The 22057-nt window shown below is 42.2% G+C and overlaps 1 protein-coding gene and 2 non-coding genes across 3 annotated transcripts; all 3 read right to left on the bottom strand.

Moving 5' to 3' along the window:
• Positions 1 to 7570: 7570 nt before the first annotated feature.
• On the bottom strand, positions 7571 to 13933 carry LOC113333808. The gene is made up of 2 exons (XM_026580212.1): positions 13678 to 13933; positions 7571 to 7713 (listed from the first exon to the last, which is right to left on the bottom strand). Exons 1-2 carry the CDS (start codon positions 13931 to 13933, stop codon positions 7571 to 7573), a joined length of 399 nt encoding a protein of 132 aa, XP_026435997.1.
• Positions 8682 to 8753, bottom strand: TRNAK-UUU. The gene has a single exon. It is a non-coding gene; the product is annotated as a tRNA-Lys (tRNA).
• Positions 13934 to 21477: 7544 nt separating the features above from the next.
• Positions 21478 to 21551, bottom strand: TRNAF-GAA. The gene has a single exon. It is a non-coding gene; the product is annotated as a tRNA-Phe (tRNA).
• Between the last annotated feature and the right edge of the window lie 506 nt (positions 21552 to 22057).

Genomic DNA, 22057 nt, shown 5'->3' with positions numbered 1-22057 from the left:
GGAAAAAATGGTTTGGCACAGAAACATCAATGGAATGTAAGATGTTACCTTGTAAACAACCTGTTTGACAATATGAAGTCAGATAACAGTGATGACTCGTATCTTCCATGGTATAGACTCCAAGGCCGCCATCTTTGATTGACAATGTATGCGTTGTTGCATAGGGACGAAACCAGCACCATCACCTGTAATGAGGTGTCTTAAGAACTGAAATAAGTGATGGTCATAGACTGCATCAGCTTGGTGGAGAGCATTAGGATTAGTGGTACGCATAGTAAAGTATAACCTTGAAACCCCTGTACAATTTCACAGAAGCAGTAACTCATTCTGGGGATCCTGCAATTTTTTGATACACTCCATAAATTGAACTGTTTTGCCCACTCTATGTAGGACAACATCACTGCAGAATTGCATATCCAGACTAATAGGGCCTCCAATTAATTTCACTCCTCGAGAAGGTTTGTGGATGTTGCTGGGAAAAACACCTTCTGTAATACCCCTTGGGTCTGTAACTGGACAGAAGACTTCAGTTTTGCTGATGTTTAAGTGTAGACCTATGTGACCACCTTATGCCTGTATAATGTTCAATACCTTGGGCACTTCCAGAGTGTCTCCGATCATAGTCCCATCATATGAATACCATGCATGGAGGTCAATTTTGCATTGTGATGCTATTTTATTGACAAGTGGATGTAATGTCAATACAAAAAGTAAATGGGCCTAAGGGGTCTCCTTGCTGGACACCTTGAGCAGATGATAAAATAGTTTCATTGTAATATAGCCTAGCAGATTTAGCATAGCAGAATTCAACCCATTTTGAGATACTAGGACAAATTTTTATGACTTTCATGGATCATAGTGGTTCTATCAACTAGGTTAAAGGCATTAGAAAAATCTATGAGGAGCATGGTCAGGTTGTTTTGCTCACCTTGTTGTACAAGCATCCTGTTGACTGCATGTAATATGCCTTCACCTCCACAAGGGATACCAACTCCAAATTGGTAATCCACTAAATATGCTACCATATGCTTGCTCATAGAAATTGCTGCTAGCTTTTAGCATAATCTTCTCCAAACAGTTCCAACGACAATTATCCTTATACCTCCATCAGGCTTGAGCAATGGGGTCAAGGATGCACTTGCAATGAATTCACCAAGAACTGAGGGGAATTGACCGGAGAGCCATAAGTTCACCACTCCTGTAATGGATATTAGAAGTTCCTCCACAACTGCAGCTGCTGCTCCACTCAAAGCATCTAATAGGTGCTGAGCTCGAAGACCATCTCTGCCGCAAGAAGTACCTTTAGGGAAACTTCACAAGGCAGCTAAAATAAATTTGACATCAACAATTACAGCTGCAGCATCGATGGTGTCTAGAGGGATAATGGGAGGTGATGCATGAGGATGTTTTTTGTTGGAGTGAGTGGAGGGTGTCTGCATTGGATGGAGCAACACCGATTGAAGAGAGAATTATGATTGCTGCAGAATAATGGCCATAACCAAGTTTCATTTTACATGCATGTATGCTGGTGATGATGGTGGTTTTTAGCTTATGGTTAAAATCATAAAACCGTACAACTGACATGACGTCACTATGACCATTAGCACATTTATTAAATCGATCAGCATGCCTACGTAAGAATTACCAGGGCAACTTTTTTTATGTGTCATGTTCCACCGCAGAACCCTTAACATTGACCGACATCATCTATGCCAAACCGTAATTCTCATGCTACCGCGCCAAGGCATGCCAACCATGCCAGCCACATCTCCGCGCCAAGGCATGCCAACCATGCCAGCCGCACCATTGTGCCAATGGAAAACCATGCAAGCCACATCTCCTTGCCAAGGCGTGCCAACCATGCCAGCCACGCCACTGTGCCAATGGCAAAACATGCCAGCCACATCTCCGCGCCAAGGCATGCCAACCATGCCGGTCGCACCACTATGCCAATGGCAAACCATGCAAGCCACATCTCCGCGCCAAGGCATGCCAACCATGCCAGCCGCACCACTGTGCCAATGGAAAACCATGCCAGACACATCTCCGCGCCAAGGCATACCAACCATGCCAGACGTACCACTGTGCCAATGGCAAACCATGCCAGCCACATCTCCGCGCCAAGGCATGCCAACCATGCCAGCCGCACCACTGTGCCAATGGCAAACCATGCCAGCCACTCTACCGCGCCAAGGCATGCCAACCATGCTAGCCGCACCATGCGCCAATGGCATGCCAAACCCTTGGCCCCACCATGCCAAGCCAACCGCACCTTGCCTTGGCCCCAACCATGCTAGCCACACCATGCGCCAATGGAATGCCAAACCTTGGCCCCACCATGCCAAGCCAACCGCACCTTCCCTTGGCCCCACCATTCCAAGCCGTCCATACCAAACCCTTGGCCCCACTATGCCAGGCCATCCGCGCCATTGGCCTTGGCCCCATCATGCCGGCCTTCCCTATGAGGATACTAAAATGAAGGCGTGCGACGATCAACGGCCACCCTTCCATCCTAGATGCAAATCCTAGCCGTCCAAGGTCGCCGAACAACGCATGGTAACCTTTGTCCCCAAACCCTAGTTTTGGCCACGTCAAACCGCGCCAAGGCATGCCATGCTACATGTGCAAAAGGCATGCCAACCACCTTGGCGCGCCATACCATGCCGACCTTCCCCATGCGTCTACCAAAAGGAAGGCGTGCGACAATCAACGACCACCCTTTCATCCTAGATGCAAATCCTAGCCGTCCAAGGTCGCCAAACAATATATGGTAACCTTTGGCTCAAAACCCTAGTTTTGGCCACGCCAAACCGCGCCAAGGCATGTGATTCCACATGTGCCAATGGCATGCCAACCACCCTGCCACGCCATACCATGCCGACATTCCCCATGCGGCTACCAAAACGAAGGCGTGCGACGATCAACGGCCACCATTCCATCCTAGATGAAAATCCTAGCCGTCCAAGGTCGCCAAACAATGCATGGTAACCTTTGTCCCAAAACCCTAGTTTTGGCCACGCCAAACCGCGCCAAGGCATGCCATGACACATGTGCCAATGGCATGCCAACCACCTTGCCGTGCCATACCATGCCGGCCTTCCCCATGCGGCTACCAAAACGAAGGCGTGCGACGATCAACGACCACCCTTCCATCCTAGATGCAAATCCTAGCTGTCCAAGGTCGCCAAACAACGCATGGTAACCTTTGGCCTAAAACCCTAGTTTTGGCCACGCCAAACAGCGCCAAGGCGTGCCATGCCACATGTGCCAATGGCATGCCAACCACCTTGTCGTGCCATACCATGTCGGCCTTCCTTATGCGGCTACCATAACGAAGGCCCGCAACAACCAATGACCACTTTTTTTTTTATCTAAGATGCAGATCTTAGCCGTCCAAGGTTACCAGCTAACACATGAAAACCTTTGGACCTAGTTTGGTCGCGCCTAAACAAAGCCAAAACCCTAACTTTTGGCCGCGCCTAAACGGGGCCATATTAAATCCATACTGATCATACTTTCATGCCACTGGCTACCAAACAAAAGGTTGCAATAATCAACGGCTACCTTCCTCTTAAGATGCAAAATCTTGACCGTTGATGTCACCACCGAGCTGGCAAGTCTTCCAAGATCAACTTTCCAGACAACAACAACATGCTACATGTTTTCCAAGAAAACACTCGACACATCAACACATGTCACAAACTGGGGGATGCTCATTGGGTATTGGTTTGGCAGTTTACAGCGTGCGGCGTACACTACGCTCATTATAAGAAAGTCTCATGAGGATGAGGCGGTTAGTAAATACATGGAGTAATGGTGAAACACTTTCTTTTATGGAACATCAATTCCAAGCGTTACCGGTTACCACCTCCTCCCATTTACTCACCCTTTTTCCATTTCTTAATGAGACCAGAGTACGTTTCACTTCAACTTGTATAAATAGGCATTACCTATTTCCACCGAACGACAAGTTCAGGTCAGGAGGATACAACACTCAGAAACATTTGCTATCTTTCCATCTGTTAGCTTCCCACTTTCTGATACAGGTCGTGAAACAACTACTCTTCCAGAATCAACTATTCTGGTCTCAACACTTTCTTCGCTTCCCTCCCCAAAACCAATCCTTCTCCTTCACTTTGTGACCGAAGCAAGTCTGGAACGACTGTTTCTTGGTTTAGGCCGTATTTTTACAGATTGATCTCTTGAATCTAAAGTACTCCCTTGCAGTACATTGTTTAGGGTTTAAATTCGTTTCTCACCCACACACCCGAAATTACCAAAATCAGCAGAAACCGTTTTCACCCTCAAACAACTGGATTTGTTGTGTTTTTTCTGGTTGTGATAGTTGCTCTTCTGTGTTTGCGTGGAAGGTTCTAGCAAATCCTGAATAATTGAGATAAAACCTCCAGGTTCCTTCCATTTAACTAGGGCTTGATTGATAGAAAAAGTTTACAGTCGCTTCCTAGTCCCTGACCTCGCTTCCATGGAGTTCTTAAGAGTATATAAGTTGAGCGTGCATAAAGGTAGTAAGAAAAACTGTAGCCATGTATGCAGATCCTTGGGATTAGCCAAAACCTTATCCAGAGAAAGCTTTAAGGTCCTTGAGAAATGGAGTCTGCATTGTAGTGGAATGCTTGAAACTATTGTAGTTTGTTTTTTAAAAAGCAAATTAAGCATATCCAAAGAAAGAGCCATCGATACTTCGACCCCTTCTGCAATGTCAGTTACAAACTCGGTAGCCGCAACTGGTTAGTTCACCCCATGTATCAAGAAATCCACATTGGTGCCATTGAATGAACAAGGAATGATATCACTCTCCATTACCAGCATGGTCTCTTCCAAGAAATAGTGTGCAAACATCTAATACATAACCATATCTTTAACTGGTTTAACACCCTCTCCCAAGTAGTGTAGATATTTACCTATGTACGGATTCTCTCTCGGTATATTTCCATGCGCGCTTCAGTAGGAAAGTGTTGATCCCTCATATGTCTGTAAATTGAACTCTTATCAAACCCTCAACCACTAACCCCGTCATGACAACCATCAAAAGTTCTGAAGGGGCAATGACATGATGCAACATCCAAATATTCTAGCTTTTTTTCCTGGGATACATATGACTGCAAAACTGTAGAGGATGCATGAAAACCCTGCCTTAAAGGTACAGAGACTCTAATAGACGATGATGATCTGGTACACGACATATTGTAAGGATGGAGAAAAAAAACAACAAACTAACTAACTAACTGCAGTAACTGCCTCTGAAACTCAACAAGATGGTGTTAGTAACAACAATTGAATCCTTAAATCAAACACAACGAGAGAACCAAAAGACAATTAGGGATCAATGAATGGAAAATTAAGAGTTCAAATTAGGTAAACAATCCCAATTGAAAAATTAAATTACCATTCATTAAAACACTAATTAAACAACCAAGATGAACAAGACAATGTCCCAAATATGAACACCACAAAAACTCAAAGAAGAAAACCCCAATAACTATCTTCAAACCTTGCACCACTGAGGATTGAGAACTAGTTGCTTTAAACTGCTCCCCTGCAATCAAACCAACTATATTTCAGCTGCAATTTTCACACAACTAACAAACTGTTCTTAAAATCTTAATCCTGGTATTCACTGAATCACCTCAACTTTGACAAAGCCCTGAAAACGATTACAAAATCTGCTTCTCAGAGATGAAGGTTGAAGAAAACAACCACAAAAACGCTAATCCAGTTCTTCAACAGACGAAACCCCACTGCCACAAATTCCCAAAACCGAATCCAATTGCACCACCGAGGAATGAGGGATAGATGATTAAACTTCTCCCTTGCAATCAAACCACAATACCTACAATAACCATCCCAAATTCAACGAAAGTTTCACACATCAGTCAATCTGTTCGAAAAACCTTAACCTGGATTACACTGAAACACATCTTTCAATAAAAAAAAACCCTAACCAAAACAACCCCCTGATTCAACCAAAACAACTCCCCGATTCAACCAAAACTCACTATATTTCTGTGAATAACTACCAGAAAAAGCCCCAACCTCTGAATTGAATCGCGACAGAAGGGGAAAACCCTAGTTGAACTAACAAGAAGAAAAGATAAGAAAGAAGAAAACCAATAAGACCCTAGATTCTACCGACAAATAATCCTCTACAAACTGAGAAATTTGAGATTCCAAAAACCCTAATTGAACCTACGAAGAAGATTGACAGAAAGCATAATTGAATCTTCAACCTATTGGAAAAACAAATCATAAAAACAGAAGCCACCAGAGGCTTTTGTATAACAAGAGTAATTATACAGAAATGGTTGGAAGTCGAGCAACAATTTGTTCCCCAACACCTTTCTGGATAGCCAACCCTATCCTATGAAAGAGAGAACTACCTACTTTACTATTTGCATCATAACTAGCAAAGAAGAATCCTTTAATCTCAACAAGAAGGAAATCATATCATCTCCAAGTTCCCCTAACGTTGTAAAAGCCAAAACACTGAACCCATAACCATGTGTTGTACATTTCTCCAAGTATTTGTTGCATTTATGGGTGACATCTGCATAAAGAGCATGACTTGGTGTAAAGATACGAATACCACCTCCTGTAAAAGGTGAGACACCTATGACACTGAAGCACACGTCCCGGCCATTCTCCCAATTGTAGACAAGTAGGTCAGTAGGCCTCAAAGGTGCATTCGTATCCGATAAGAAGGCCATTGGTATTTCCTTCCTTGCGGCTACTCCAGCTTTAAAGCAAATGTCCGTCACTGCGTCACGAACCAAATCATGATAGAATTTAAGCCCAACTTCACTTATGCAGTGGGCAGCAGTGGAGGCAATCCATTGAGTTCAAGACTCGATATAGCAAGAAAGCAAAACCTTGTTCGAGATTCATTAGCGTAAAAAGTCCTACTACCTGCCATGTAATTTCGCTCTCTTAAAGGGAAAAGAGTGCTCAAGACATCATCTTCATTTAGATGTCGCTTACTCCCTTCCGGATCGAGTTGCACTGGAATTGTTGACTTACTTTCTTCCACTTGTATAACTAGTGTGACACATGTCATTCCTCTTCCCTAGTCGAGTGACTGCCTACCTCTCTTGAGTTTCTTTATCCCATCTGAAAGTCATATATGACCAAATGTAAAAGAAGATAAATGGTTCCAACAGGAGACCTTTGGAAACTGATTCCCTTTCCTGCTCCTGTTCAAGTTCCCGTCCTCGTTCCAGTTCCTGCTACCGTTCCAGAGCTCCAGTTCCTACCGAGTAAAGGTCTGAGCCAGACCATCCAAGAGGCGAATATATCAAAGTTCCGAGGATCTAATTTTAGAATGAACCTTTTCCAACTGGAGCCCTTTTCGGTCCTATTCCTTTTCCTTTTTCGGTTCCCACTCCAAAGTCTTTATTGGGATATTTTCATAGTCAAGCTCAAATATGGGATTTTTTCCATACCTTTTCTAGAAAAAGGAAGGTAGCAATGAATGCGAAATCGCTTAACCAATGAGAAGCGATTCCGAAGAAGGAAGAAATAGAAACTTTGTCTTTTATAACTCCTCTATCGGATTCTAGCCTTGAATGCTATTAATGAATTCAACGGCAATAGTTCCTCGTACTCGGAAAGTAATGACGAAAATGGCTAACCCAATAGCAGATTCCGTCGCTGCCACCGCTGGAGCCAATGAAGCAAATGATTGACCCATCATATCATCTGAAGAAATGGAGAATACCAAAAATTTCACTTCACTGCTAGTAACATTGATTCGAATGGCATTGACATTATAGGAATATTCCGTCTATTAAGGAGGATGCCCCGGATACCTGAAATAGAGATGATCATGGAAAAAGTAAAATACTTAATCGGATCCATTTTGGGTACGTGGAATTTAAGAGAAATTCAAATGAAAAATATGGAGTCAACAAGCAACGACTCCTACCTATAAAGCCGTTGCGCGTTAGCGCGTGCATCTGTTTTCTTGGACCCTTGTAGAACAAGAAAGAAAGTGGGTAAATGACCTTACTCTAGCAAGTCAGTCAGTATAGAACACTATCTTAATTGCCTTTCACTAAGGCGGGGACAAGTTTCGAACCTATAGCCTTCAGGTCATGAGCGTGATGAGTTGACCAATTCCTCTACCCCGCTAAAGCATCGGATGGAGAAGGATTCGAACCCCCGGTCTTACTATGCAAGACTTCGGTTTTCAAGACTGACTCTTTCAACCGCTCAGACATCCATCCAAGGAATTGACTCTTGCAGATAAATATTTATAGTTGGGATTTTCCTGTCCCTTTTATAGATGGGCGAATGACGGGCATTAAACCCGCGGATTATGGATTCATAATCCACTTCCTTGAACCACTTGGCTACATCCGCCCCGTAACTCCTAAAATTTAGCGCGTCAGTGGAGGAGGATAAATTCATTGATCGATTAAATTGGATCTTAGGTCGGGACTGACGGGGCTCGAACCCGCAGCTTCCACCATAACAGGGCGGTGCTCTGACTAATTAAACTACAATCACAAGATGAGTTTTTCTCTCTTTCAGATCCGTTAGTCTCTCTGCTCGTGGCATTGAGTTCCCATATCGGTCTCCAAAATCTAATGAGTACCTATCTATGAAATTATTCCAGATAGCGAGTGATCACTCAGCAATGAAACCGCCGGCCGGGGATGAGTACCTATCCCTTACGGGAATCGAACCCGTGTCTTCGACATAAAAAGACGATGTCCTAACCATTGGACGAAAGGGACAAAAAATGCTTCATCTCACGTCTAAGCTTGGGTATAGGGGGACTTGAGCCTGCGACCAGTAGGTTAAAAGCCCAATGCTCTACCAACTGAGCTATACACCCGGTAAAGGATCAGTATAGTCTTAGTAGGGCTTGAACCTACAATATTAACGTTATGAGCAGTACGTTTCAACCAATTAAATTATAAGTCTCTACAATTAACAAATCGCTCGAGAGGAATGAAAAGTCTCAATCATTTTCCTTTGATGCCGAAAGTTCTCATAGCAGGGATCTATGAACTGGGGGAGAGGCCAAGGACGGGCTCAAACCATCATTCAAGGATTTGCAGTCCAATACATTTCCATTATTTACCTAGCCAACTCATTGCGTCTCATAAATTATTTTTCAATTATATTAAGTTAACTGGTAGAGGTAGGATTCGAACTACGTAGGAAAAACTCCAACAGATTTACAGTCTGTGGCTTTCGACCGCTCGACCATTCTCCCTAAATTGAACTCTCCTCAAGTAGGAAGGAATTGAACCCACGACCAACCAGTTAACAACCGACCGCTCTACCACTGAGCTACTGAGGAACAACGGACGACGGATCTTATGATTATCTTTCTTTTAAGTCATTCTTTTCAACACGCTCTGTAGGATTTGAACCCACGACATCGGGTTTTGGAGACTCATGTTCTACCGAAATGAACTAAGAGCGTTTTCTTAGTGAAGAAAGCTGACCTCTTGCAATCCAGGGTTCTGTACCAGCATTCCGATGTCTTGCTCGTATTCATTAGACCTGTCCAATACTCAAGTCCCTATCTCTGGTCTTGTTCCTATTTATGAATGCACCAATTGAATGAACCTAAGTACTTAAGAGTTGAAAGAAGAAGTGAATTGCACGAGCTAAGAAATGAACTTATATTAAAATGAAAGAACTTTTCATTCTTATACTAAAAGAAAACAACTGTATTTGTCCGAACGAACTCAACCTAACTAACGAAAGAAAGAACTCCACTAGTTAGACTTGGTAATGATTCTATGTCCTAAAAAGACGTATAGTCATTACGAAGCGCACTATCTGACAACCTGGTTCTGCTCACTTTTTATACGAAATTCATGGTCAATCCGATCTTGAACTACGAAAAACCTTATCCGCAAAGTCTGGATATCCTCGTTTTATAAGAGAAAGCCTGCTCTGTAAATAAATTTGACATGACATCTGCTTCCATTAGATTTTTTTGTGATAAAGATAGAACATATGAGTCAGTAAACTCCCTAAGAAAGACGATTTGAACCTACTATATCCTTTTTTGAGACCCACTTTCATCACATTAGATATGAACATGGAAATGGATGGATGCAACAAAAGAAACCTGGGAGAAGAAGGCAATAACCAAAGAGAGCTGCTTTTGCGCCATGACTCACCTCATGTTAACATAGTAGAGATCAGACCCATATAGAGACTTCACAAGAGACCATTTCAGCTGCATGAAACGATTCGTTCTTCTCATATGATGAAACTTGATTCAAAGTAAAAACCTCAGAAAACTAGGCAATTTAGAGATCCAGTTGAGACAGTGTTTTTCAGACATGATGCAAATATCATACTCTTAGACCAGTGCTCAAACCTTTGCTAGAGATCTATTTTCTCCAGTCGATTCATTGCAACGGATTTTCTCTCGCAAACGGGTCATTCCTCAGTTTGAGAATCCTGCTGATCCCTAGAAAACCAAATCCATCATTAATAAGTCAATATAGACGGGATACTTTCGGATCCTATGTCCGATCTATCTCTTCAAATCAAGAAAGTGGAACTAAAGAGCGACGAAGACCTCAACGAAGGGAATTTCTCAACTCATTAGTGAAACATCAAAAGAAGAACTTTTCTCATCGATCAATTCACGAACTCGGAACTAAGGGACTCACTTTCTAACCTAGTGAATCGAGCTTACAAAAGAAGACTTATTCTCTTAATAGGATTATCAGTCAAGATTGAAGCCTCAAAAAACTAGGCACTTTAGATATCAGTTGAAAAAGTCATTCATCAATAGCCGAACTAAGGTGAGAGGCCCAAGTCCAATCTGTTGGTCAATCTTCGTCAGGTAGGAGGAAGAACATCTACAGACGAAATCAATACAAGGATAGATCATCATCTACTTGCTTTTGCCACCATATGAAGGAAATTTTCAATGTTAGGACTTATTTTCGTTGACTAGACCCTGTCTTGAATTTAGTTAAAAATACTGAAGCGCTTCATACTGAATTGACACGTAAACTATGGAAGAAGCCATAAGAAAAGCTAATGGAACAAATGGATCCTATAGATTATTGAGATTTCTAGGCTCTGGCGTGTAATTATAAAACCTCTTTCAGTACCTAAATAGGATAGGCCCTCTTCGAGCGGATTTATAAGTCAACCAGTAAAGACCCAGTGATTGCTTGCAAAAGGTTCCAAAAAAAGGAGATCTTGTAACTTACACTAATTCCCTACACAAAATTGAGTAAAGCGAAGCTTTCAAAGTGGACCCTACAAATATTACATTGATTAGCTGGGAAAGCCCAATAGTAGTGAAGCTTTCCGGAACTTACTTTGTCAATCTAATCTTTCAGAGAAGACTTTGTATGCCCCTGATCTCCAGGATCTCCGAATTCCCTCTCTCATTCTACGCTAAATGCTAGGCGGTGATCCGAACAGCTGCGTCTCCCCTCACTTCTTTCACTGGCTAGCCTGAATAAATCTCCATGGAAGGGAAAACATATTGAGAAGGGCTTCAATTGAGGGTATGCTCCTGCTGATTTTTCTTTCCTGTAATATCCTCTTCTTCGAACTTATGCAAATCTTCCTCTAGTATTCACTTCGATTTGATTGCCCTGAAGGCATGAGCAAAGGAAAGGAATGAGTAAGGATATAATCGCAAGTAAACTCATATGTCGAAGAAGTCTGCTTTTAAAGGTCTAAGCAAGAGTGGCAAGTGGAAAATAGTATGCCCCTCAACCCTTGGTGAGTCTCATTTGTTAAGAAGTGAGTCAAAGGCACCAGATGATCCCTCTCAATATGTGGATAGCATGGTAAACAAGAACTCTATAAGTCTCCTTAAGTAACCCTCCAGCTCAAGTATTGGTGTTTTCCATTAGTTCGTTTGTTTGTAAGAAAGATTAGATTCCACTACATGTAACGTAACCCTTCTAGGTTGGAGTTAGGGGACCCATTCCCAGTAGCTTTGCTTTAGTGATCGAGTAATTTCATATAATAAGGCAACTTGTTTTGTCAGAATAGGTTATAATGACTGAGCCTCCTAAACCCGTTAGTTGTAGAAGCAAGTGAACCTCCTCTGGAAGTAGGTCTATTGGAAAGGATGTTAAACCCTCTGACTCAAGTTGAGATTAAGAATACAATTCCCTTTATTCGTGAAAGCATGAGTTCGGTAAACGAGTCCCTTTGGAAGAATAGATTCCAAAACATGTGAACCCTCTTTCGTAGCGTGAGGAGTTGTATTTGTGGAGTTATGATCCCGATTGAGTGGACCCTTATAGAGGAAGAACGACGCTTGATGGCTAACACTTCTTCCCTCGTCCTGCTTGTATGGATTTATTTCATTACTTTATTTGCTTATCAGGCAGAGATTTATCCATCCAATATTGCAGTTGAAGAGGATTATTATTTGGGGTTTTATAGATCCAGTTGCACTTTGAATAAAAAATACTCAATTGTACGTGAGTGTACACGGCTTTCATCTTTAGATCTGAATCTGAGGGATAAGCCGGTGAAGAGATCCATCTCTAAGCTTCTCAACAATAGATCAACTTCTAACCGAGTTTTCTTCCGCTGTTGAGCTAACGTTTTATTTTTTCGTATATAGCTCTCGTTGCTAACCGAAGATTGATTGATAAAGACGGATATTCATTAGTGGGGATTTGAGTTACCTTGCTTGACACTAAGTACATTATCTGGCGTGCCCATTATTGCGGTCATTCTTCTCTTATAAATGAGTTGTTTAGGGGCTTATTAACAATATGGCCTGTGAATGCCCTTTAAACCGGGCTGAGATGCGAGATTTCCCTTAAATCTACCAAGTCCCGCGATAGAGAAAAGAACGAAAGAACACTCACTTTTCTCGTAAGAGAAGTCAAACTTAAATTAACTACCAAATTCGTCTCTCTCCAATATGAGGGTTCTATACTAGCCAGAACAGGTCAATGGAATTCGTCAGAAAAAGCAGAGGCCAGTAAGTAGATAGAGTCAGTGAGACATGGAATGATATGCCGTGAGTGATACCGATAAATATCATAAGAAAGAAGAAAGCCAGTTTTCCCCTTCATGGGTATCCGAGTCTCTAGAACCAAAACTCAAATCTTGAAATGACATAGATAGTCACTTTCTTGAATTGACATAGAAATTTCCTGTTCGGTCTAGTCACTAGTCAGTTCCTCTCCTTTCAGTCGAGTCTCTAAAAGAAGGTGAGTCAATTTATCCCTCACATGTAGGACATATGAGTTCTTTCAGACCTCCGGGCCTCCTGCGGGATGATTAACAAAGCAAAAACAAATGAGCATGCAATGTCAATAAACGAATTTTCTCATTATTCGTCATTTCTGGGTCTTTTCATTTCATTCAGTTACAAAAAGAAACAAACACCAGCGTTTGGATCATCACCTGCATTTTTGTGTATTCTTCTTCCTTTCCTTGGTCTTTCATTCTGTCATATTCCTAATAACCTATCCAATTACAACGTATTAACCGATAATGCACCTTTCATTTATCAAATCTCAGGGACATGGTATTATCATGAAGGTAGTATTTTATCATGGTGTTAGATCTCAAATTTGTATGGATTCCTTCTTTGTTACCGGGATCGCCCCAAGAGCCATAATGTCTCAAAGTGAGGAGGCCCTAGGGAAACTCCTTTCTTTTCCTTTGTCTCAAACTTCGTGAGGAACTCACAACTGGCTAAGGAAAAAAGGATGAGTTCTTTCTTGCATCTGGCACGAGATGACAAAGAGAGAGTTTCGTCTATCGATGAACATAGGAATGACGTATCTGTTGGCATTGCTTTGTTTTTCTCTCTTTTCCTATTAGCGAGTTCCGATCCTTTTGTTCTCAATTTCTTCGTTCGTACCAAACCGCTTACAGAATCAAACCATGTATTACAAGATCCTATATTAGCTATACATCCTCCTTGTATATATGCCGGAGACATCGCCAGTGCTATGGGCTTTGGACTATGTAGATCCAAAATGTTGAATGGGATTGTGGCACCTCACTCGCTGCCAACACGGAATGATGCCGCCGAAAAGAATGGAACCTTTTCTCGCTCTGCTGGATGCGTCTGATCCCAACTCCTGAAATTCAAAGATGTAGGCACCACTACTTTGTCTCTTTTTTGGACCGCCGGCGCGAGAACAGTGGTTTCTGACCAGGATCAAGAACCTATTCGAATTTGGATCTTGACATGTCGGTGCTTTTTAACCGTATGCATCTTTCCAGGAAGTTGGTGGGTTCATCATGAATTAGGTTGGGGTGGCTGGTGGTTTCGGGATACCATAAAAAATACTTCTTTTATGCCTCGGGTATTAGCCACAGATTGTATTCATTCAGTCATTCTACCACTTCTGAATTCTTGGACCTTGCTTCTGAATATTGGCACTCTTCTATCCCGTGTCTTAGGAACCTCTTCAATACGGTCCGGGTTGCTAGCTTTTGTTCATATTTTTGCGACAGATGATACACGAGGAATCGTTCTCTGACGCTTCTTCCTTATAATGACCGACATATCTATTATTCTTTTCTCCCATATGAAGTAGCAAGCATCGTTCCATAGAACCTATCAAAAAGAGATGGTTGTGGCGCGAGCACGAGGCAGTAGATAATCATCCTGAGATCTTCAGGTCTAGTGGCATCAATATGTTACCCTTCGTTTTCTTGATACTTTTTCTGTTATTTGGCTCGAGACGACATGCATTCACTATCACTGCAAGATGGGTAAAAATATTCAGTGAACTATTCACGTTTAATTTGAGCGTCTTTTCTAGAGAAGATTTGTTCTCAGATAGAGCATATGGTCCAACCGCATAACTTTTTCTTTTTCATTACTTCCATGGTCGTCCTTTGTGGCACGGCAGCACCCGTCTTATTGAAATGGTTTGTCAGTAGAGATGTTTTCACAGGTGCCCCTTCTTTCAATGGTACTATAATTCCTATTTCTATCTCTATATTCCCTCTTTTGGTCTATCTACATTCCAGGAAATTCATACGCTCCATCGAGGTGCCAAAAGTGGAGTCTTGGTCAGAGCAAGCCGTCCTATTCTATTACCATACATAATTGGGAGAAGCTCATCCAAAAATAGAGCTAGAAACGCTTCATTTCCTTTCGTTCCTCTTGTTCATTTCCTTCTTCTCTAATCCAAGGGTGACTTGTCATATTTAGAATCTTTATGCGGTGTGCTCTATTTACTATTCTTTCGTACTCTCTTCTCTTTACGACGCGATAGGTCAGCGAAGCGTGAGCAAGCGCGGAGAATGAAGGTTCATCTTTCACATGGAGGAGTGTGCATCTTTATGTTGAGTATTCTTCTGTCTAACACAAAGAAGATGCAGTTCACTCAATGATTGACTTTGGGTTACGAACTCAATATGGGCAAGGAGTGTTGTTCTTTGCGAGGTCTCGATCATTTATATAGACCCACTTTTCATGGAATTTGTGGGAATTTGATGATCTATAAACCGTCCCTAACGAAGGACCGGCTCATCTTTGAGCATTGATTCATCACTTCGTGCCACCCTGACAAGCAATAGCCTCACATGAGAATGGCAAACTGGAGCAGTTTCTGCATCGGTGGATGAAAAATAACGAACAGAAGAATTTCTGGTTGACCATATGTTCCCAGAAAAAAGATACTTCTTTTCTATTCGAGAAACGACAAGCACGACCGAAGTGGATATACATACAAATCTATTTACGGATCTATATGCTTCGATTGGAACATGAAGTTCCAGAATATGTGGCTGGTATACGATCCTAATGAGACCGACTTTTATCTTTTGTATTCAGATAGAATTTCTGTTGGCTTCGTCTGGAAGCTCACGTAGTTTGAGAATTCTCCTCAAAAAGGAGAAGTTGCATTTGAATCGAGAAAGGTTAGTTCATAATCGCGTAAAAGGAGTCGATGTTACGCGGCGTTCAGTCGATAAGTGAGTGATTTAGAAGGAATAAGTAAGAAATTGATACGATTCTTTCTTGAACTATTCCATAAACAGATCTTCCCCTCTACGACAATCACAAGTTTTTCTCTATTCCTATCGTATATCGTCATCACTCCCTTAATGATAGGTTTTGAAATAGACTTTTCATGTCATTCCCATTTAGGTTCGATTCAGATCCCTCTGTTGTTTCCTTATCTTACTGAACCTTTTCCTCTAAATGAGAAAGAGAATGGTACACTGGAATTGTATTACTTAAGTGCTTATTGTTTTCCAAAAATCCTACTTCTACAATTGGTAGGTCGCAGGTTTTTTCAAATAAGTCGTGTTTTCTGTGGTTTTCCTATGTTGCAACTTTTGTACCAATTCGATCGATCCGGAATGGATCGGCTAAACATTCTATTACGGAGCCCGGTCTTGACTCTTCTGTGTGGTATTCATTCTCGTTCGACTCTTGGAATTACATCTAGCAGTAACGACTTCACCTACTTCATTACCCCTAACCATTTTCCGTACCTCTATTGAAACAAAATGGTTTCATGTTCCTTCGTCGATTGGTTATTCCTTTCTCTTCGTCTCTCTTTTTCCCATTTTGGTCTCGATTTTTTTAAAAGATTGAAGAGCCTTTCTTGATATCGGCCACGAACCAACAATTGTAATCTATTCCTCCTCTATCATGTGTATGGAGCAATTTACTTAAGAAACCTAGTAATCTTCACTAGTCACTTATTGCTTATTGACCAAACTCACTGTCAGGATGAGCACCCTCGCCTGCTTCAGTCATGAACATCTTCACATTTAGGTCACATGATTCCAGGTTTCAGAAAGGGGAAGTAGGATTTCACATATGGTTTCCCGTTTCAATCAAGAGGGTCCCGGTTTCTGACGATAAAAATACTAATCAATCAGTCACATTCAGCTAATAAAGGGGTCGAGGTACTTTCCAGACTCTAGAATAGGTTCCCATAATTCATGCATCAGTCAAACAAACTAGCCTAGCTGAGTCCTCAAGTAAGTATTGAACCTAATGCATCAGAATAAAGTCGGCAAATGGCTCTTAAGCATCAAGATTTTCTATACGCTTCTGAAGGAGGAAACCCAAGTTTATTACCCTTCGGGTGTGATTCCCTATTAGTGTCTATTTTATGTGTAGAGAGAGGGGATGAGTACATAGTTTCTTAATAATGCTAGGTCTAGAGGTCAGATGAAGAGTAATCTTTAGATTCTTTGGTCTTCTGATTATGCTAGACCTTCGGTGATAAATAAGAGTAAGCAAGCAATTTTTGTGGTCCAAGAAAACAGATGCGCGTGCTAACGCGCAACGGCTTTATAGGTAGGAGCCGTTTATTGTTGGACTTGTCGTCTTCTCCAGTAATGTATGCAATGAAGGAATTAAAAAAGGGGTCAGGCATGCTGCTTCTGCAGCAGTTGCGGAAGACAAAGCAAATGCCACTGATCTTGGCCCTAACTCTTGAAAGAAAACATATCCAAGCTTTGCTTCGTGCCAAAGGACATCCTTTCAAACTCTCTTTTTTGTCCAACTGAATGTGTCTCAGATCTCGCCTTGAAGGATAATTTTGTTCTATCTTGTTCCAAATAACCTTTCTAAAGATGACCGACACTTTGAAATCAAATGTTTCCATCTTGATATCGAACCGTGCCTTATATGAGCATATTTTCATCATTAAAGTTGTGCTTAATTAAAATGGTTAACCGGAGTTTCTACAAGAACGAGACTTTAGTTTCTATTCCACTTTGTTAGCAGACCACTTGAGACTTATAGCCTAGCTAAGGTCCACCGTAGGGTGTGGCTTCCTTTAGTATAGAGGATACTTGCTTTCCTAGGGAATACATGGGCCGATATATTATCCCATTCTTTTTTTATACTCCACGTTTCACGAACGAAGCATTTGAGCCAACTCTACGCAGGCTAAATTACTATTGCTTTGCCTTTAATTATGATCAGATGGGAGTTCCCGGGAGGTCCTATTCCACTAGTCAATATATAAAGCAGTGAAACTTATGGATAGTTTCTCGGTATTTCCAAATCATAGGACACCATATGAATTCTGTTTGTTTTACATAAGGCATCTCGGTCATGAGCAACTAGTTAGATTCATGAGTCTGATGCTCCGATCTATATAAACAGAAGAAGGGTTTACGGAAAAAGCAACTAGCCGGTTAAGAAGGAACTCTCGGCTACTTCTTCGTTTCAACTAGTAAAGTTCGGCCAAAAAGACTACTAGGAGGATTTCGAAATAGGACAGTCTCTGGTGGGTTCTCCGGTTCCTAGGGTTAAGGTATTCCCTATTATGACCCTACTCAGATCAGAACAAGTTGATTATCTTTCTCCTGCCAACCTTCGCCTGCTGAGATTCCAAGTCTCTAAGTAGGCCCTCTTGGCCACCCATGACCTTGGCTTTTTAGCTCGATAGTCCAACGGGTGGGTTTAGTTCCAGTTTCGAGTGTCTTCTTCGATAGTTATAGCGGCCCATAGGCGCGAGATGTACCTTGTGTGTGTGTGGGGTGGGTTGGGGTGGGTTGGGGTGGGAGGTCCCCTGGACATAGTCCTTTCAGGCAGTGGCCGTGCAGTCCATAGTCCATTGGATGATCGTGCAAGGCCAAAAATTGGAACACATTGATTCCGCTCGTTCCCGTCCTTCGCTTCAGGGCTTGTCCCTCAGTGTGGTCAGTACCTAAGACTGTCGATCAGCGAAGCTTACATTTGTTCACTTAACGGTTCAGCAGGGCCTCTTTCCTCCTCCCTTTTCTGCTCACTCGTACCCCATAGGGAGGAACTAAATTTCTTTCTTGTCCCACAAGGAAGGTCCGAAAGAACTCATATGTCCTACATGTGAGGGAGTCGGCTGAACATCTCATCCATTGGATGGAATTTCGCCCGCATCATATCCCCAATTCTTGTTCACCGTGGATGATCTGGGTGAATTCTGACCTCGTACGATCGTGTCGGGTGAGCAAGAGACGCTTTGTCACAATACTGACTTATGGGCTAACGGGTCACACTTTGGCCAAGTATCCTACAAAGAGACTCCCGAAAGCCAGAAGTATTAAAGGAATGGCCATAGGAATGGGCGCATCATGACGTCTCTTTATGTCTCGCCCGAATGAATAAGTAGGTACTAGAAATGTTAGAAAAAGTGAATGAAAGGAGTAATAAGAAGTGAAAAGGACAGAGACACTTACCAACCAGAAAGAAAAGTTCCCACTGATGGTATACTTAGTGTAAGCATCTCTAAGATCACATCTTTGGAATAAAATCCAGTTAGAAAAGGAAATCCAATGAGAGATAAGCTGCCCATGAGCATCATGGCATAGGTCAAAGGATAGGTGGAGTCCGCATATCTTGCTCATATGACATGGCTTGAATGACCGAACCTGCACTCAGGAAGAGTAATGCTTTGAAAAAGGGTGATTCATTTAGTGAAAGACGTTAACCGAATAGTTAGAGATGCCGCAGGCAAATATCATATAGCCTAATTGACTACAAGTTGAATAAGCTATGACCCTCTTTAAATCGTTCTGTAATATTCCAGTAAGTTCCGCAAGGAATGACGTCATAGCTCCTGCAGAAGTAATCACAATCAAAGCCGTATGTGGATATTCAAATAAAGGGGAGCACCTTCCTATCATGAAATTCCAGCAGTGACCGTAATAGCTACATGAATCAAAGCGAATATTGGATTGGGACCCTCCATAGCATCGGGTGACCAAGTATGCAATCCTATCTGTGCAAATTTTCCAGCAGCACCAATAAGAAGTAAAATACAAATTAGAGTGATGGCATTAAATCTCATATTGCAAAAAATCCAAGAGTTTCTAGGGGCACTATCACGAGCAAAAATGGTTGAAAATTCTACTCTCTGAAAGAGAGTAAAACGACTCGAAATCCCAGGTCCTAATCCAAAATCACCTACTCGATTGACATGCATAACTTTTGTAGATACTTTATCTGCCTAAAGTCGTGTAAACCAGAAATGAATTAACAAATATGAAGCAATACCTACTCCCTCCCATCCCAGTATTAATTGAAGAAAGTTATCTCCAGTCACCAACATTGGCATAAAAAAGTAGGAATGGGTAAATAAGACATAAATCGAGCGCTATGCGGATCCTCAGACATATATGAAATGGAATAAAAATGGACCAAGCTACTTATGAATGTAACCAAAATTAACATTACGACGATCAGGCTATCGAACATGTAGTCATACCAATTTGCGAATCGAGCGAGTTTCGTGGCTCTCTTCTAACTCAGTGCTCTCCGAACCGTGCGGAAAGGTTGACCTTCACACGGCTCACCAACTTGATCTTTCTGTAGTCTAAACGGAAAAAGAGGTCTCGCTCTCTCCTTTGTCACTCAAGTGTACGGCATCTGCCGTTCTTAGTCCCCTTCTTCCCTGAAAGAGTCCACCTCCTTCCATCAGGCCTGTCCCTTGAGTAGGTGATTCCGAGGCAGGATAAAAGGGGGTACTAGGAGCCCTATTCCCCACGCATCTAACCACCTCACGTAGTTCACCGGTTCCACCGACTAGAACATATTCTCAGTCGATACAGAGGTGCGCTTGAAAGGAGGGGGGTGTCCTTATTGGGACCTTCCCCATAACGCCCCATCGTCGGGGCATAAGAGCCCTCTTGGCATAAGATCCCTCTTTCTACCCATATGCGAGGCTCCGTATTAGCCTTTCCTGACCAGTATCGCTCCCATACCTGTAACGTTCGTGCTCGGCCTCCTCAACTGTGTATCGATCTAAAGGCAGGGAGGTACAGCCCCCAAGGGAGTGGTTACGCCCAGTATGTCGCCGCCCTTATTCCTGACATGCTATGGTGCTCTGGGTGGGTAGGAGAAGGTCGAGACCATGTCGTCGTGGAGCAAGAGCAGTGTCCGTATCTGATCTATATACTCAACAATTTATCCAGTGACTTCACAGTCGCCAAAGAAGCCCCAAGAAGCATCTAACATTTCCGATGAGATCCATGGAGCAATTCTTAGATAGAAAGTACTAGATCCCAGTGCGACTTCATAAAAGTATATCATAGAGAGGATCGAAGGGAATGAAACGCATGTGGTCGTCATTATAGCAGTTCCTTCTGATCATAGAAAACGCCCGAAAAAACCTGCTACGGACTACTGAGAAGGGGAAAGAATACGATAAGTAAATACATCAGATATAGTGTAATCAACGACCAAAAATCATACAATGACAGAGAGTTGAGAATGAGCGAAAGAGTTCCTACAATTCCTAAGAACTTGACTATAATATGGACTATCCGAGACCTCCAATATGCTCGTTCACCAGGTTCAGTACGAAGTCATAGATTTGCTCGACCAAATGATTCACTGGAAATCCTTATTCTACGATATTACAAGAGAGTTTAGTGACTCGACTGAAAGGAGAGGATCTACATTCAAGGTGACAGGATTCGAACTTATTTCCCTATGTACCCAAAATAGATGCGCTGATCAGACTGCGCTACACCTCGTCTTTCACCCTGCAGGAACTTAAGGAAATCCGTCTCTCCTGCTGCTTAGAAGTAGATTTGAACCACTGACACAAGGATTTTCAGTCCTTTGCTCTAACCAACTGAGCTACCCAAGCCACTTTCTTTCCTAAAGTTTTCTTCGAGTTCTTTACAAGGAGTAGCTTGCTCTTTTTCCGTTCAACCGGAGGAAATGGAATTTGAACCCATGATACAATAATCTTGTATGTTGATTTAGCAAACCAATGCCTTAAGCCAATCAGCCATCCCTCCAAGTTTTGTTGATCGGAATTGGATTACCAGGTTGGCTGCTCTTTCAGTTCAAGTTCAGTACTCTTAAGATAAAACGACCCATTATAGGGAATTCTACCTGCTCTCTCAGTTCAAGTGCTCTTAAGATAAGGCATTTATTTCTATATGAGTTTATTCCCGCTACGAACTAGATACAAAACACATGTGATCCAGTAGAGACAGCTTCGAGCTATATCTTTCATTGGAGAGGCCTTCTAAATGAAGAGAAAGAGTTCAACTTTCCGGCGAATCAATCTGGAGTAAAAAGATTCGAACCTTTGCATGCCGGTATCAAAAACCGGTGCCTTTCCACTTGGCTATACTCCAAGTTAAG

The sequence above is a fragment of the Papaver somniferum genome, unplaced genomic scaffold, assembly GCF_003573695.1.
Source record: "Papaver somniferum cultivar HN1 unplaced genomic scaffold, ASM357369v1 unplaced-scaffold_133, whole genome shotgun sequence".
NCBI lineage: Eukaryota > Viridiplantae > Streptophyta > Magnoliopsida > Ranunculales > Papaveraceae > Papaver > Papaver somniferum.
This window is presented reverse-complemented; position numbering and strand designations above follow the sequence as displayed.